We start from the raw sequence: 18,717 nt of genomic DNA, 5'->3' as shown, positions 1-18,717 counted from the left end.
AGAGGGACATCACTGGGGTATGTCACTGTCTTGCCAGACCTCTCAAAAACATCCTCTGTACGATGCCTCAGAGTGATCCTGGGACATGGAATGATGTTAAATGTTGGCTTACTTCCAATTGCTAAGCTGCACTAAAAGACATCTAAAAATATGTATTTTTTTCTGCTAAGTGATACCTCTCTACATAAGCTAATAATGCACTTGCCAAAAAGACTGCCCTGTAGTATCATGGGAAGAGATAAGAGAAGGGTGTCAGTGTGCTCCAAGTGCTGAAAATAATCTAAAAGAGAAAACTCACACGCGACATTCTTACTTCCACAAACTCCTGCAACTGAAAACAGATTAACGTTAAAGAGAAGTGGACAAGAATAAAGGGGTGGCACTGCGAAGACAGTGCAAATAAACTGAAAAGAAGGGATTTTAGTCCCTTTAAAGGGCCTTCCTTATCTGTTCTTTAAACCTGGTTGCGCAGCTGCAGGCTCTGCAGTGGACAATCCCTTCCATAAACAACTTGAGCTCTCTCCTAACAACAACTGCTTTTTTGCCCTCTGCACTACCTCTGGTACTCTGTGCCAGGACCATATTGTTAGGAAAGTTTTCCTGATTTCCAGCCTAAATTCATTCAGGGCCACTAGATCCCTGTGTGTTCTGGTGCCAGCATTGTCCCTTAGCTCCCCAGCTCTCCCTGCCTCCCCAGCGCCCGGCCCCGCCGTGTTTGTGGGCTGAAGGGCAGGGCTGGATTTATCCTTCCAGCTGAAGGGTGTTGTTGGATATTGCTGGAAGGACATTGTTGGATGACTGCATCTGACTCCAGAAGGGAAACCTCCCCTATGGATGCTGTGCTCCGGCACAGGCTGCGCTGCTCTGAGAGCCCTGCCCTGACAGACAGCACCATGGCAAAGCTGTCAAGGACCAGCCTGGCTCCTCAGGGCACACACGGACTGTCTGTTGAGTCCAGCCCAGCCAGGGGGGAGGCAAACCCCAGAAACGGCACACAAAAGGGGATGGCCCGAGGGCAGCGAGCCCGTTGGTGGCTCCTGTGCCACCAGCCCTAGATGTCAGCCAGCAGCCTCCACTCCCTGCGTCCTCAGGGGCCCTTTCCAGCTGAAAGCCCTGCATTTGTACAAGCCGCAATGAAGAGCCAAACCACGCCATGCTTGTCCTAACTTTATCTGCGTTTGTTTCCTGCAGCCCTTGAGCCCAGGCTCCTTTGTATTTTCAGAAATGAACCTTATCTAATATCCATCTTCAAACCATAAATTCTGCTGCTAAAATGGAATACTTCCCTGTGCTCCATAAAAGAGGCAGCAACAAGCAGAAAAGAAGCAGTTGTGCTGTTGGACTGAGTTTTCTATTTATGGGCTCTGACAGTCCGAGGCTGGGTCAAACACAACACAGGCAGCAACTGCAGAGAAACATCTCTCCATAAGCCCTGAAATGCATACTGACGCAGGAGGCTCTCAGCTCTGGGCAAGAGCTCCTGCTGGAGGGAATGAGGTTCTAAACCCTCCACAAGCACGTTTGCTTTGTGGGGCTGTCACCCCAGGCTCCTTCAGCCACCCCCAGTGCTAGCACACGGGTGAGGGCTGCCTGCAGGGTTTGTCCCAGGGCCCACCAGGTGGGCTCCAGGCCGTGGAGCAGGAGTCACTGGTGTGGTCACACCCATGCCTGACAGCACAGGGCCGGGCTGAAGCTGCACTGGCACCAGGGGTGCTCTGCAGCCCTGAAGACAAATCCCACAGTAAGTGTGGCCATTTCACACTCGGCACTCTTTCACTGATGTCAGTGGAGCTACTCCTGGTACCAGACAGCAGGTCCAAAATGGATTTCTGCAAAGCTCATGCATCTTTCAAAGCATTATACACTGAGGAGCACAAAACTTGCCCTCCCTGGAACCCTAAATATATTTTTGTTATTTTCATTATCTCTACTGCCAACAGCAGAGTGTTCAGTGTTGCAAAATCCACTATGGCTAGTCCACATCACTGTTGCAGTTGGTACAGTTCAAAGGTGACACAATTTACCTGCAAAGCAGATGCAAAAAATCCCTACAATTGAGGTCTTTCCATTCTAAAGGATTTTTATATTTAGTTTTTCACTTGAGATGCAATGTTCCAAACAACTGCAAGATCTGAAATTAATTTTACAGCTTAACTAGAAAAAGCAACCTCCAGTGTATCCCAGAAATACACTTTGCAAACTCATTTTGACAAACAATTTCCATTAACTTATTTCTGCTGACACATTATCCATACTAACATTTGTTGCACAAATTTATACATATTTTAAACAATTTTTAAAAAGGTTTTCTGGTAAGCTACCTAGCTTAGCACTGCTGCTGACAGCCTAGACTACAACTTTGGTGTGGCTTAAACATTTCAAAGAGCAGTAAATCATGACTGGGATCTATAGTTCTGGCAATATTTGAGACAGAAACAGTGCAGAGCTCTTCTCTTGTACAACTGGAATGCTGGAAAACACAATCCCAAAGTCAATGGGCTTTTGGGGAAGTGTTCCAGTTGGGAGGCCAAAGAATTCCAACTGGTTTGTAACACTTCCTACAAATGTTTCATACCTACTATTTGCCTGAGCGATTTATACATCAGAATTTATGCTTTATATGTCACAAAGTGTGCCTTAAAAGTAAAACCATGGCTGCACGGTGCTTGTTTTTCCATCAAAATCTGTTACCTAGGAAATGACCCCCTTCTGCCACCAAAAGAATCCAGGGTGTAATTGTTCTTAAGCAGTTACTGAAAGGTGAATTTAATGCAGTGGGGTGAACATGTTTAAATTGCAGAGAAGAAGGAGGAAAACCACATTGATGCTGGAGTGAATGCTGCCTGGTGTTAAGGCTGCCATAGGAAAAATACATACAATAGATGCTGTATAGAATTAAATATAACTTAATTTAATGATAATTGCTTAATTAATTTTATTACCTAAGAAAAACTCAGCGCAACAACTACCAATAAATGTGCAGTGCAAAACAGAATTAACACTGGAATTCATGGAGAGAGTGATGCAGCCAGCTCCTCTGCAATCCTTATTAACGCACGTCAAACCAAAGCTGACACACAGCAAAGAGACAGAGAGAAAATCTGGAGAAAGAAACACTGTGAAATGTAAGAGCAAAGCTCTTTTTCTCAGTACAGATCTAAAGGTTTGGTCCTTTAAAATTAAAGAAGCAGAGATAATATTTAAATGAATGCATTTTTAAGAGTGAAAAAAAATCATCATCTTTATGCCATTACTTAAAGCACTTTCACACTCTATTTTTAAACTTTCCACCACAAAACCCACTAAAAATAAAGGCTGATAATAACCTAACCCTTGCCTTGCTCCTTCCAAGGACGATGTGGAAACACATCCTTTATGGCTTTAGTGTTTTCACACCTCCTTTTCCTATCAGACCCTGGGTTTGTGCTCCTCCCTGCTTTCATTTCCAGTCTGCTGCGTGGGTCCAGCTCTTCTGACACCCTGGAGCGTGGCAGTGACACAGGGGCTGTGGCTCTGTGGCTTCCAGAGCACTCACCTGCTTTCAGAATGAAAGGTTTCAACTGAGACATTGCCATTTGAGCTCTCAAAGCTCCTCCTGAACTCAGAAACTTCCAGAACTGAGCTGCATTGCTAGGTAAAGGAAGAACCACATGTTTCTGTGGGATGGGAATCACACACACATATAGGGTAAGTTCTTCTCCAGCCTCACAGCCCCCAGCACGCTCCTGCTGACAGGGACAGACTGCTCAGCACCAGCAGGGACTCCCTCCTGCTTCCACCTGATAAGGGAACAGTTCTGCAGTGAATTCACCTCCTGCCCTGCAGGACACAAAGCCCTGATCACATCAGTTCACCCGGCCACAGCGGAACACCACTCCAGACACTTCACCTGTGCTGCTGTCAAGCCCGCCTATCTGCTGATTTTGCAAAAGCTCCGCTGTATCCAGCAATAAATGCACCCAAAATACATCAGAGACAGGCAGGAGCACAGGCAGGAGCTTTACTCAGACCTCTGTCACCTCAGGAACTTCCCCAGCAACACCACCAGTACTGGATTTTACCAGGTACCTGAGGAGCTGCCAGAATGTAAAGCACTATGGACAGCTCTTGCTTTCTGTGCTCAGAACAGGGTAGGTGAGCAGCAACAGGGGCAAGGAAAGGCTGCAGTGGTGAGCAGGGGAATTATGAATCCCAAAAGAGTTTGAGGAGTGCACAACTCACCAGAAATCCATTTAATTAGCTATGAGAGAATCATTAGAAGAGAATATTGTGGTACAGTGGATGGGCACAGACAATGAGCTGGGACAGGAAACTGGGAAGAACAATCATCAGATGAGGGAAGGTCCAGCACTACCCAAACAGGGAGCAAGGAGTCAGTACTCGGCTTCCACTTCATAAATTTGGATTTACATTTCTAAGGAAAAAAAAAATTCCTGATTTTATTTAAAAGAACTTCCCAATGCATGAAATTTTATTTGCTAACAAGCATGTGCATCACACTTTTGGAGGTTGCCCGGGTACCTGTGCTCATGCTTCTGGCCAAAACTGCCTGGAAACTTCACTTCAACAGCCCTGGCAGCAGGAAGCCTGGGTGATCGTCCCTTCTCCAGAACACCACATTAAAAGGTTAAATCACTGCTCTAAATATGTGGTTACATTCTGGTGACATTTCATAGACACGAGGCATTTTTTGACAATTATTCCATGAGTGCAGAAATGAATGCACACCTACACTTCATTTAATATACAGTGAATTGCATTCCCAACTCGGAGCAGATGTACAGAAAATATTGTGTCCCCATGTCATCCCTGATTAGCCAATTCCTGTCATTTTAAGGCAGAAAGCTTGGGATTTACACTGGAGCTGCTGCCAGTTCCTGCAGCTCAGCTGCCAGACAGGGAGGTGGTTCTTCAGCACAGAGGTGGTTCTCAGGTTGTGCCAGCTGGACCCCATGCACAAGCCTGAAAAGGGAAAAAAAAACCCCACAACAATCCCACTAACAGAATTAACTCTCTGAGATCTGCCTTTCCCTGGTTCAAGTCAACATTTCCAGAGAGAACTGATTCTTTAAGAGCAACATAAATCACACCCAGGACGACAGGCACCTGTGGCACTGCAAATGTGTGCACCAAGGGGAACAGGGTGAACAAATCCCACTGGAGGAGGGAGCAAACACCACCACAGACCCTTCTTGCCGGGCTCTGTTCCATGTTTTCTCTTCTTGCTACTCAGAGGGTGGCTCCATTTTGACTCTGGCACAGCAGCACACCTCCTTCAATAAATCCTTTATTTGGTTGATATGGAGTGCTAATATTTGGGTAACGGGGATGATCTTTTAGGTAAAAGACTTTCCTGCTGCTGGTGGGAAATAAGGTAAGCACAGAGCCGAGCTCTAATATTTGCACAGAAGAGAAAGGAGGTCACCGCGTGTTTCCATGTACTCAAGGTACTGCTCCTGCTGACGTCAGAGGACAGTTTGCATAAATATGGCCAAGAGGCAGGTTTAACCCTCCAGCAAAACCTCTGCAAACACTCCCTCTGGTTGGACTAGAAACACAAGAAGCCTTAGGAGAAAAATTAGAAGTGTTTGAGAGACAACACTGGTGTTGACATCGATTTCCTCCAGGAAGATGTCAAGGTGAGAAGGCTTCCAGGGAGAGGTGGCAGTGCCTTCAGTTAACCTCCAGACTCTTGGGTCTTTTGGATCCACAATCTCTGGGCCAAACCATTTATTTTCATATTAGATCTGTTTTTCAGGATACTTCCACGCCTCCAAAATTTCTAAGGTGTAAACACATGAAAAGCTGGGCTAATCATCAGGATATGTGGATTGGAATAAAACGGGATGCAGACACAAACTGGATGCTATTTTAAGACTTGTGGTGGTAGCAGAAATCCGCAGAGATTTGTGCAGAAGTTCTTTCCCTGGTTTTGGCAAAGTGCCCAGCTAAGTCCTGACAACACCGAAGATGTTCAAAAGGGAATTTTCTGTGATTACAGCATGAAATACACTGAGTTGATCTCATACCTTGCATTGTACACCGCTTTATCCAAAAGCAGAGGGCTAGACTTAATAGTATTATTAAATTATAGAATTGTCACAGATTTGGTTCCATTGCCCCTGATTTTTTCCTTTCAACGTTACATTTGGGATGCTGGTAAACAGCCATTGTGATGGTCAGGCTTCTGCTGAGGGTCACACAGCAGAGCAACTCTTCTGTCAGTCACACACACTGCAAAGCAAGCAGGGAAAGCAGCCCCATCTCCCTCACCTGGTTTAAAATGCACTCAGGATGTCCCTCTGGCCTGTATGATCCCAAAAGCAGACAGCTGGGAAAGCAGCTGGATTTTGAACACATTTTGCTCTAGCATCTAGGACAATTGAGTTACTGCTTGTGAGCGCAGCAGGAGTGTGAAATCCACTGACCTTTCTTTGCTAGGTTGCTGTTAGGTTCGTACTTCTCAATCAGCACTTGAACTTGTTCCTGTTTGAGTGGTGGATAAAGGATCTCATTTAATCGCGGATCCCGTTGCTTCAAATTTATGAAGTCCATCATCTGATCCACAGTAAGGTAGGGTTTGCTCTTGGCGCCACTGCAGAGAAATTAAAGCAACAGCAAAGCCATTTTAATACATTTCCTTGAAATCTTGTTCTGTGTCTGAAACTTCCCAAGGAAACTGAAATAAGATTCAAACAAAACTATCATACAACAAAAACATTGCTCCACTGTGTCTCTGGGCTAATTTATTTTGCCAAGGGTTCTCCATCATGGTGGAAGATCTCTGACAACGTTCAGCATTGCAGGCATCAATGGGAAGACTTGGGGCAATGCTAAAATCCTTTCATTCCTCTGAATTCTTGGAATGAAGCTATTTTAAAAAGTAAAAGAGAAAACAGCCGCGGGATTCAGTCCCCAGCTCGCCACAAACACTCTGCTGGCATTCCTGGCCCAGCTATTTGGGTTTACTGCTGAATAACAGCAGCCCTGATTTCATTATTCTGGTCATTGGTGTGGGTCCTTTTTTTATAAACCCTCTGAAAGCTTCGAGGTGCTCTGTAATGCAAGCAAAAAGAAGCCTGTTTGGAGAGTCAGTGAAGAGAGCAGAGGCTGGTACAAGCTGTGGCCAGACAGAAATCCAGGAAGCCCGTGGGCCAGGAGACGAGCTGAGGGCTGTCTGCAGCACCCATTCTGCGACAGGCTGTGCTCCTCTACCACCCCGACCTTAGGGACAGCAGCCCCAAAAGGGGAACGTGAGCTCGCTCGTGTCGCTACAGCACGTTCACCAATCTGGAGGTCGTGGGGTGTGTTCTGGAAATGGCTTTCCTCTCGTGTTCCTTGCTGCTCTGCCTCCACTCATCAGGCTCTGCTGAAAGTGAAGCACACACGTTGCTGCGAGGGGCAGAAGCACCAGCAGTTACAGAGCTCATAAGTGAATGCATGAAATCACTTGCAGCTGGCTGCTAATTTAATTTCACGGTGTTAATTCATCACACAAAATCCTAAAAGTTACTGCATTTTTTTGCCAGTCCTAATTAAGCTTTTGGGGGTGATTATACATATCCTCATTCCTATTTTGTGCTGTTATTGCTTATTACTCTTCTTTCTTTACTTTCTTGGAAACCTAAACTGTCCTGATCAATGCAGAAAAACAAGACCTGGCAGTTCTGCTCCTCTAGGAACAAATTCCTTTAAAACCCAAGCCATCAGAAGTGCAGGTAAAAGCCTGGGAGAAAAGGAACCCTTGATCCAAGATTAAATAACAGCCCTGCTTGACATTTAAATCTGTTACTGGCCAGCACTGCATGCTGCTATAGTGTAAATAACCTCCTTTGCCATGGCCAGCCCAGAAAATCAGTGAATGGGACAAGTAAATAAATAAAGCAATGAGAGTCCTTCCTTACAACTCAGAAAAGATGTGGTCGATCTCGGGCCGAGGGCAGAGGTTGTTCAAGAACACTCTGTACACTTCTGGCGTGAAGTCGTCTTGAGGGATTGAATCATTCTGTGGAATGGGAAAAAACAGTGAGAGAGAGATACAGCACTTTTACATGTTCCTTGCAACATAATCACTCACTTTTTGGCTGCTTTTGATTTCCTTCCTGCAGCCTAGAGGAGCCCAGATTCTGCAGGGTTGTAAGCTCCCCTGAATCCCAGAGCGGCTTAAAGAGTTCATCCTTAAAAATAACCTACAAACACACCTATGAGCTTCCACGAGGCACAGCTCTCTCATTCTGCGAGCACCTGGGAAGCAGGAGGGAGGCACATCTCCCCACCTACCCCCTGCCCACAGCAGAACCAGGTGTATCAGCCCTGCTGAGGCCTCCGAGCTCACCCCCAGCGGTGCTGAGCCTGTGGTTTTGAGGGAGCAGAACAGCAGTGTCACAGAGGGTGAGGATGTCACTCGTCTTTCCAGAGCTGTCAGACAGCTGGGGAACAAACTGGGTCACCGTGTCATTACTAATACACTTGTTCCCTGACAGCAGCAGCGATTCTGCCTCCTCCTTCCTGCAGATACACGTTCAAGATGCCACAATTCTGGGCGAGACTCAGCAGCACAGCGTTGCCATCCGTCTCTGTCCTGAACACTCAGTGTAACACACTTCGCAATCAGATTTCTTTTACAGGAATTGATAAAAATGCTCTCCTGCAGAAGACATGCCAGTATTTTTTTTTCTTACATCTTCTTCAATTTAGAGTGATTTAAATTTAGTCCAACTTCTAGATGACAATTTTATCACCCTCACTACGCTTTTCTCCAAAAAAATCAAATTACTGGAGGCAGTCACTGCACTGGGTGAGTCCTCTGCATGAAGCTGGAGAGTCCTTCACGCAAAGCTGTGACCCGTGGTCTCTGGGAGCACCAGGGGCCCACAGGGTGCCTCTCCACGCTCCAAAATGCCACGAGCTAGAGGAGGAGAATGGTAACTTGGGCCCAAAGGCGTTTGCTTGGCAAAGCTGGCTGTGCCTGTGTTTACCGTGCCCGCTCAGCCCCGTTGCCAAGGGAACCGGAAGCATCGCTCAGGCCTTTGTCAGAGCCAAGCAAACTTTGCTGTATCCTTCCTGCTTTGGGTTAAACAAATAAACGATGCCACAGGCGTCGCTTTGTCTCCTTTCATCTGAAACCCACACAGCCTTGGGAGGGCTTTATCCTGTCTGTGTCCACAGGAGATTGACCAAGCGGGGCTGCTCCTCTGCTCTGCCTGGACAACCGTCTCCAGGCTCCAGCATCCTGAGGGGACCCCGTCAGACCCTTGTGCCCCCACTGTTTTTGGCAGACTGTGAGCGGCTGCAGGGTGAGCTGGGTCAACACTTACCCAGCCAAAACCTCCCTGTGTGTCTCACATGGGATCAGTCCCTGAGCCAGGTAACTCACTGCTGCCAAATCCAGCGCAAGGGTGGATGGACAAGGGGGAATGCTGAGGGGAGAGGATGAAAATGGCTCCTTTCAGCGAGGGCTGCCAGTGGCACTGCACCCACGACACTGAAAAATTGAAGCTGTGGAGCTCTCAGTGCCAACACCTGTGTGTGCCTTAAGGCTGGGATTCTCAAAGCTTGGGAATTTTCCTGTTAGAGCTGGCACCCTGCCCTCCCCTGCTCCCTCTGCTGAGAACCCCTGTCCAGCAGGGTGCTGCTCCTCAGCCAGGGGCTTTTGAATGATGCTCTGATTACCGCAGAACCACAGCCCCCCATCAAGCTACTGTTTTTTTCTTTACAAAGGGTTTGAAGTGCTCAGCTGAACTAAAGTGGATCTCCTCCAAGGACCTGAGATCCAGGCTCTGATTTGCCACTCAGACCCAACTGACAGACATCACTTTGCCTTCCTGTGTCTCCAAACACCCACTGCAGAGAGAACAACCAAAACGAGCCTTCAGGCATGAGTGTACCGAACTTTTCAGCAGGTATTTCCTACCAGTATCACAATCAGCGGGCTACAAACCACAAATATCTGCATGGGAGACAGAAGCCACCTCAGGCACAACCTCCCACAGCTATATTTGGCTTCCAAAAGCCTGTCTGCCCCCAGGGATTAAAATCCTCTGCCCCCTTACTCAGCCTGGTCTGAGCCATCCCCGTTTCAGAGGAACCACCCACACACCTTCTGGGCTCATCTCTTTTTTGACACCAAAGAACAAAGCACAAACCTTCTGTACCACATGAGAGCACCCCTCGTTTCCAGCTTGGCCTAGAGCTGGCATTCCATTTCATTCCGTGCTAAGACTCTCTCCTAATTTCAAGCACTGCTGATTTAGGATTTGCCTGGTGACCTGCCTGCTTTTCCAGCTTCTCTATCCAGTCTGTTGCGTATTTGGCAGCATGAGAGCTAACTCAGATTATTCGCACAGGCTGGACTCAAGAGCTGGCTGTTTTATTGTAACACTCAAGCTCACTGGTGCCTCACTGTGAACCTCGACATTAACTAGAAGGCAAAGACCACTTTTCACAGCCAAAAGGCCAGCTAAAATAAAGCTCTCCAAATTCTATTTAAGGCACCTTTAACCAAAACAAACAAAAAATATCCAACAATAACAAAAAGCAACCCCATTTCCAAAAAATAGACAAGATTAAAAAAAAAAAAACACAGGGGAATCAGATGGCAAAGTCAGAAATTCATTGGGGTATTTTAAAACTTTGTTTAAACATTTATTTAAAGATCCTTCTGCTTTCAGACCTGCTGGATGATGACTGTTCCTAAAATCAGGGCTTGATTCTGCAAGACTCCACACAGGCCAGTTCTGACTGAGAAAGAGAGACATTAATAAAGCCATGCTTTGAAAAAGTGCTTGACTTGAGGTCCACGGGTCATCTCCCTGGGATCACGCCCTGCTGCTCAGCTGGCTCAGGGCTGCAGTGCTCAGCCATCGTTTTCAGCAATTCCGAGGATCCTCTCTGCTGCTACTCCTCAGGATGGAAACAATTATCTGGGCAAGGAGAACTCTTCCTGCTCTTGCACTGGATGCAGAGCCTGCAGGTCGTGCCACAGGGTCTCCTGGCACACGCACACGCAGGGAATTCCCTGGGGAGGGGCTGATGGATGGGGTCTCTGTCCTGTCACAGAGAAGGGCACACAGGGACACTCTCCCCTGGCGCCTGTGCCCAGGTCACTGCGAGAGGCAGACGAGGGACTGTCCCAGGCTTGAAGATTCACTCCTAAGTTCCAAGAGCTGCAGCCAAACGTGGTGTGAAGCTCGTGGCCAACGAGCTCCATTTCTTCCCAAAGCAAGGAGAGGTGTGGAAACTCGGGGAGAAAATCCGTGAGGCATGAATATGAAAAAGCAGAGCCCGAACTACTAACATCCATGAGAGACTCTCATGAATTCTCTGAATAATTTGGGGTTATTTGGCTGAGCAGGTCTCCCTGGCATGCATGTCTTGCACACTGCTGCAGTCTATTGCTCTTCCAAGGCTTTCTGGGAACACCATTTGTCCTGCAGTACAACAGGGCAGGAAAGCTGGAAGCTGAAGCTAAGAATTTCACTTGCTCAAATAAACAGGAACACAAAGGGAAGGAGCTGTGGTTGAAGTTCTGCTTTTCTTCTATTCTGTACCTCCATGAGATTCGGTTTTGCCCTTCTACAGATTTTCCAAAGATGATCAACACAGTTTTCTTCGGTGTATGCAGCACATTTCTCTTTTGTCCCGACCAAAGAAAGGATCTACTTCATACTCTGAATAATTTTCACCATGGTATCCCAGCAACGAGCATCCAGCAGTGTGTCTGTAAAACTCTACTTAGCTAAATAGCAGGAAAAAGCTGCAGTTTCTTCCAAAGACCCAAATGATATTTAAATTTTCTTTTCAGAGACACGTAGTAAACGGAAGAAATAAATCAGCTGATTCAGAGAGCAGCGCCTCAGAGAATTTTTTGCACACTTTGTCTTGTTTGCTATCAATTAAATGGAATCTCATCTTTAAAATATTTCTCTCCACATTTCTAACCTCACAATATTACTTTAGATAAGATTATAGTATTTTATACCTTTTTGCTGACATTCCTTGGAATTTTATGGAACTGAGCTCCCAAACCTATGAAGGAAGGTCTCCCTGTAAGGGGTGTCTGAGGTTTGGCTGGGGAACATTTTGCTCCACTGCTCTGGAGCTTCAGGAATGGGCTCTATTAAACCAGCGGGGGAGCGGATGTCAGGGAAACCTCACAGCACACAGCTGTGCATAAGTCAAGGGATCAGGAGATGCAGGCTCTCTCTGCTACAGAAGGGTTTTGCCCCACCTCTTGGACCCCTGAAAGAAGGAATTATCCTGCAAGAAGCTTTCCTGGGATTAAATCGCAGCTTGAGCAGGGAGGTGGGAGCAGACGTCCCACTGTGGTCCCTCCCAGCCTCACCCAGTCTGTGACTCTGTGACTCCAGCTGGAATCACCTGCTCGAGGTCACTCTGTCTGCAAAAAGCCTTCTTGAGGGCCACAGACTATCCTGGAAATGTTCTGGGTTGAGGAGAGCTCCTGGATTAGCAGGATGCAGTGGCTGCATCCCTGCACCGTTAGCAGCTTCCGCACCACATTTCCACATTTCCTTCATGCCCCGTTCAGCTAAGGCAGAGGGGGTTTAGCCTGTCACTCGCCTCCAGCTAGAGATCACACCTCAGCCTAACACTGAAACCATGCCTTGGAAATTGTGCAAAAGTCACCTATTCCTAAAATGCCCTCACAGGATTCCTCCAGGACAGGTCACACAAACTCTGCCCTTCCTTTAAATCCTTTTAGGCTTCTTCCACGTGCCCCCGATCCTAAACAACTTCAAACCAGAGGTGCCGAGAGGGGTCTCAGGAAGCTCTGTGCGGGAAAGCCAGAGCTGCTGCTGAGGCCCACCCAGCCCAGCAGGCTCAGCCATGCCCAAGCAGAGAGCACACAGCGCCCGAGCCAAGCAGCGCTGAGCTGCAGAGCTGCAGAGCTCAGCTCTTACCCTGGAGGAGGGAAGGTTGCAGGCTTCCAGCGCCGTCTCCACCCGTTTTCTGTCCGAGGAGAACAAGCGGTATATGCTGCAAGGGAGCACAAAACACAGGGGCTGCCTTGAGGACATGCCTTGGTGGCCGTGTGGCTCAAGGACGGAGGATCTCTCAGCAGCCTATTACATCTTTAGCTGTTTATTTCCACTTGCTGGCTGCTCAGGAACAGAGGGGAGTTTGACAGCGCTCAGTTTTAACCCTACCCCACAGCAGCCCCTACCGCAGCAGGTATTTATTTCAGCCATCACTGGTCTCTCCATTCCCCCAGTGACATGCAACTGCAATCTGTTTATTTTCACATACCCCCGAGATAAAGAAATTATGCTGCTGTTTTTTCTTTTTTTGAAATTTTCACCAGTGGAAAGAAGCAGGGCAGAGAGGCAGAATGTCTGTGCCCAGAGGGCATTTGAACAGAGACACCCCATCATCACTGGGCTATTCTGGGCCATCACTTGTGGCTACTCTGTTATAAAGAGAGGTTTAAATTACTCTTCTAGGCACAGGGGTCCCATGCTCATCCCAAAGACATATTCACAGCCCGAAGTCAGCAGAGAGCACGTGGCAAGGAAGGGGAACAGCACTTACTTCTTCAGAGGAATGCGCCCCTCTGGAGTCACCTGCAGCTTGAGTTTTGTGTAGCTGTGGAGAGAAAAGCACCCTGCTTTATTTTTACAGCATTTTCAAGGACCTCTCCATCACCTTCCAAGCTCTGGGCTAGTGCTCTGATCATGTGGCAAGTCCCACTCAGCCCGTTCTCCCAGTATGAAAACATGTTGGGACATCATTACTGACTACAAACCTTCCACTGTCTGTCCTGAGATAACTGTCAATGAGTTTTGCAGTAACATCATCTGGGGAAAAATGTGGCAACACTTAAATATTTCAGAGGAGATTTTTCTTTTGTTAAAAAGCTCAGCTTTTTCACTTCACCCAGTGGTCTGCCAAAAGAAGAAACTGCATGGTTCTAATAAACTTTCCTTTTCTTCCCAACAGAAAATGCCATTAGCCACCACTTCAAAAACACAGTGCATGCTGAAACTAGGATGACTGGGATAGGAACATTTCCACAAATCCTTGACTCCCCACAGTTTCATCTTCTGGAAACTGAAGCCTTTTGTGCTACTGTGTCACCAAGCATAACTCCCAGCATTGAGGGAGATTAAAACAAAAAAAAAATCACAGGAGCTATTTTAAAAAACCCAAAGTTCCTTTCATTTTGCCTTCTATTTTTTCAAAATTTTGACTACATTTTGGTGGCATTGAGTGTTTTCCTCTATAACCAAGGAAGTTAGAAATAAGAGAAGATGGGCAAAAGCTGTTCATTATTGTACTTCCAATGCTCCAAGGAACTGAACGTCACAAAGAGAAAACCCTTCATTCTGCTCTAATGCAATCTGGTTTTCTCTTTCAACAAAAGGGTTCTGATAGGACTCCAACCAACCCTTTGCTTAGTACACTAATTATAATGGGGAAATAATTTAATCTCCAAAGTCATACATTTCTTAAGTGACTGATTTGGCATCCGTGCAGAGGAGCTGGGAAACCTTACAGTTTCCAAGTGATTTATTAATTAGTGGAAAAAGACACAGGAATGCCACGCTTGCCTGCCACTGAATCCACACAGTGTGTCCAGTGACTTCATCTTTAATTAATATGGCTTGAAAAACTGCCAAAGAACAGCTCCAGACAAGGAGCTCTGCTGAGCGTGTGATGACACATTTCTCCCCTGATTTGGGGAGGAAAGGGCCCATTAGGTACAGCCCCAGCCCTCCCCACTACAGACCTGGCAGCAGAGCCCGCTGGGCACCTGGGGATTTCAGGGGCAATTGTGGAACTGAATTCCCCTCCAAAGCCATCTCCAGCCTGTGCAGCTGAAGGAAGTCACCAGCTCAGGTGGGCACATTCCCCCCTGCTAGCACGCAGGGCCAGCAGGAAACGCTCAGTGTTCCCATCCGTTTGGGATTTTGTTTGCCCAAAACAGCCCTGCTGCCCCAACACACTGTTATCAGACAATGGTGTATTTCCAGCAGCATCCCCCCCTTCAGAGCTGCCTCCAGAATTCCTGTGGACTCCAGCTGCAGCACAGCGAACAGCACGGAGAGGAAGCACACACCCACAGACGCACATCCCTCCTTCCCTCAGCAGCACTTGTGCTCCCTGGGATTCAGCTTCAGCACTCTGGAACGGTCTGACTCAGGGTGCAGCTAATGGAAGCAGCCATTCACAGCCAAGTCCAGGAAAAGGGGAGGTTAATTTGGAGGGAAGAAGGTTTTAGGAAGGTAAGTTTAGTACTTAGCTGGACTGAGCCCCGGCCTGTGAGCAGGGAAAGGTGCTTGGGGGAGACACTAAGCTGACTTTAAGCAGCTAACTCACAGCCTGGGGAAGGTGCAGCCCCTCTTTTAGAAGCCCAAAAGGCCAGTGAGTATCCCAGTTCAACACCAGCACCTTCTGGCAGGCTTTGCCATGCTCTTCTCAAAGCTCTGATTCCCACAAAACTGCCTCTCATCAGCTGAGAATTGCTGAATTGAGAACTGTCAGGTTTAGCTCTCCTTCCTTTTAGGTGTGTATTTCACCCCAGACCTTCTCACAAACAGCTTTTCTGCTTCATGGAAAGCAAGTCAGAATCTGCTTACTCTGCCAAGCAATCCAGAGCAATGAATTCCCTCTGGATCACACGGAAACCAGAGAGATCGGACTGAGGAGAAGGGACTTCTGGCATTTCTCTTTTTTGTTTTGTTATCAATGAAAGACAAAAAGGAAAACAAACCAGAAGCAAGTCAGTCCAGAATATTCTTTCTTTTTAAATGCAGACCTTCAGCCTACAGCTGAAGCTACAATGTACAAGGGGCAGGGAGCATCCGATTCCGGCGTTTTCTGCAATGATTTAATCGTTTGCCAGGAGAACCCTAAAGGATTTTTGTTTAGATGACTCCCAGACAACAGGCTTTTTAGAACCACAGGAACCAGGAGCTGTGTTTACAGAAGTGACAAGCCACCAGAGCAGAAACAGTAGATGACAAGGTGAGTAAGAAGCGGGGAGGACAATGACGCAGAGGGAAGAGCAGCTCCCACAGGGTGACACGTGAGGGCCACTTACGCTTTTTCCAGAAACGCGTCCCTTGACATGTTCTGTGCCAACAAATTTGTTGCCAAACTGAACACTTCATCTGACCATTCCTGTGAAGAGAAAAAGAGGCTCAGTTTAGATGTTTACTGACACAATGCAACATATTTTTTGAAATTATGCTTTGGAAAAAAGGCCCTAATTAAGGCCTGAACTTGATTTTTCCAATTACATCTTCCCTCCTCATCTGTGAGACCTGTTTTTCTCATGCTACAAAAAACAAGAAGACTGTTACAAATTGAAGTCCTGACTCTATCCAAGATAAGAAACAAGCTTAAAAACTCCCCAGCCAGCAGAAATGCACAGGAGCACATTTCAGTTACTCTGATATGCAAGGAAGATGCAACTCCAAAGAACTCTTTTTCCCTGACTGCACATCCTCACACTGCGGTCCCATCCCTCACTAAATACTTTTCCCTCTTCCTGGTGTAGGGAAGAAATGCCACAGACTCATGGAATGGTTTGGGTGGGAAGGGATGCTCAAGAGGATCCAGATCCATGCCCCTGCCATGGCAGGGACACCTTCCCCTAGGCCAGGCTGCTCCACATTGCTCCAGTCCTTCCCTTGCATCCCTGACCCTTCCTGGGTTCCCAGCAGGGCTGAGCCACGATTGGAAACTGAAGTTTGGACTCTCAGAGTTTGTGCTGCTCTCCTCCCTTGCAGGTCTCTCCCACAGCTTCTCACTGACAGCTCCAGTGCCTTTTTCCTTTCTAACGTGGTGCTTATTCACAACCTTTAACTGCAAACCTTTTTCATCACAACGGTGGTTTTGGGTTGGCTTTGTTTACTCCACTGAAAGAAAGGGAAGAAAACAAGCAGTGCCTTTGCAAACAATGTGATTTTTTGTTGTTTTCGTTGACAAAGCTTTTGGAGTTTCGTTCCAAACTACAGTTATGCTTCCTTTCGTAACAGTCCAAATCCAAAATTCCCACTGCCGCACTCTTTGGGAAGCATTCCCTTCCCCTTGGTCTTTTTCTTGAGAAAAAAATATGTATTAAAAATAAAGGAGGATTCCATTCTGACAAAAATGGATAGGGATGGGAAGGGTCACTGACTTCCACTGAGACAAATGTTCCTGTGTCACTTTGGAGCTTAGAGCTTAATTCACCTAAAAAGCTTCGTTTTCCCACATGACCAGGTGACTGATTTGAGAAGCTGGAGGGGGGTTTCCATCTTTTTTATATGCTAAGGTTTTTTCCCTGATGTTATCAGACCTTGCTCCTGGAACTGGTCTCCCACCCGTGCTCCCAAGGATAAGGCTGCCTGTGTTCCCAGTGTTTGAGTGGCCTTTGATGCCCTCCAGCTCTCAGACCCTGGAGCCCAGCCCATTCACTACCCCACGCCTCTGCTGTGGCTGGTGTTTCTGCAAGAGAAACCTTCTTCCCTCAGACTCAGACTTGTTCTGGAGGCAAAATCAGTGCTGCTCAGATAGTGCTCCCCTCCACCTTCTTGCGACCACCGCCATTCTTCTTCTTTAATTGTTTTTCCTTCTTAGGTCTAGTTGGAAAAAATCAGGGGTGTGAGAAAGCAGAGGAGGAGGAGTTGGGCTCGTTAGCAACACAACTGCTTTGCTGTGAGTCTTGGAACAGAGAGCATATTAAGTGCAGCATCTGTTTTTCTTCTTGGCAACTCATTTTTCCAGGCTCAAAATAGGCTCATCTTGTAAACACTGCTTTGTTTAGGCACTAATAATAGCTGCTCAGACTTCTCCCTGTGACACCAGCGGCCACAGAGACTAACAGCAACACAAAATACTATTTGGAAATCGAAAACACACTGGCTTTTAACAGATCTTGATAGACTGTTTTCATCTTGCTGCTTCTGCTGGGCTCGAAGCTGAAATATTTTGTGCAAAACAGAAGAAGGGCGCTCCAAGAGTATCCCACACGCCCAGCTCTTCCTTTTCTTTGTCCGAATGCTTGTTGACAGGAATGTAAGGGGAACTCACTTATTATGTGCCTGTCACACACATTATTTATATAAGCAGCCTTGCCATTTGTTCCGTTCTGTTCCTTTGCTGGCTTTTCCTGGCTCTCCAGAGCGACCCCATCGCTCTTGCCAAACACTCTGAGGGCTACCTGCAGGCTGAGCCATTCCTAACCAGCTCACAAGCAACACTTGCTCATCGTCTCTCCCATTGCAGGGTCCAGCCCCCCAGAGCCGCAGCCAAAAAGCCAAGATCAGAGAATCTGCCAAGGATCACATCATCTCTGCAGCCGCTGATCTGAACCCCTGGCAGGAGGGGGAACAACAGCGCTGAGAGCAGGGCTTCAAAAAGAAACAGATGCTTGGGACTGACTTTGCTGGGCTCTCACCAAGCTGTGAGCCAAGGTGCGCCTTGCTGCTTCAGCTACCAAAGGGCTCCATTTCCTTGGGTTGCTGCATGCAGAGAGCAGAGCCCACACCCCAGCCCCGTACCAGTGATTCCAGCAGGCAGAGCTCGGGGGGAGCACTCCTAGGGATGGAGGGCTGCTCTGTGTGGAGAGCAAAGAGCCAGCTGTGGGAAGGTCACAGCAGCCTCCAGACTGCCATGGGCGCTGCAGCCTCTGCACAGATGTGATACAACAGGAAAAGAGAAATCTGGGCTATTTGAAACAGGGCTGCAGCAGTGCCAGCACAGCCAGCACTG

General features: G+C 47.3%; 1 protein-coding gene across 3 annotated transcripts in view; it reads right to left on the bottom strand.

Moving 5' to 3' along the window:
* The window catches only part of PLCB1 (phospholipase C beta 1), a 317,819-nt gene that overhangs the window by 112,065 nt on the left and 187,037 nt on the right, over positions 1 to 18,717 (bottom strand). For all 3 annotated transcript variants that reach the window (XM_038131492.1, XM_038131493.1, XM_038131494.1), the window contains exons 5-9: positions 16,061 to 16,140; positions 13,549 to 13,602; positions 12,921 to 12,996; positions 7,905 to 8,005; positions 6,429 to 6,595 (exon numbers count right to left, since the gene is read on the bottom strand). In XM_038131492.1, the coding sequence (XP_037987420.1) occupies positions 6,429 to 6,595; positions 7,905 to 8,005; positions 12,921 to 12,996; positions 13,549 to 13,602; positions 16,061 to 16,140 (478 nt within the window). The remainder of the gene's footprint in view (positions 1 to 6,428; positions 6,596 to 7,904; positions 8,006 to 12,920; positions 12,997 to 13,548; positions 13,603 to 16,060; positions 16,141 to 18,717) is intronic.

The sequence above is a fragment of the Motacilla alba genome, chromosome 3 (genome assembly GCF_015832195.1).
Source record: "Motacilla alba alba isolate MOTALB_02 chromosome 3, Motacilla_alba_V1.0_pri, whole genome shotgun sequence".
NCBI lineage: Eukaryota > Metazoa > Chordata > Aves > Passeriformes > Motacillidae > Motacilla > Motacilla alba.
This window is presented reverse-complemented; position numbering and strand designations above follow the sequence as displayed.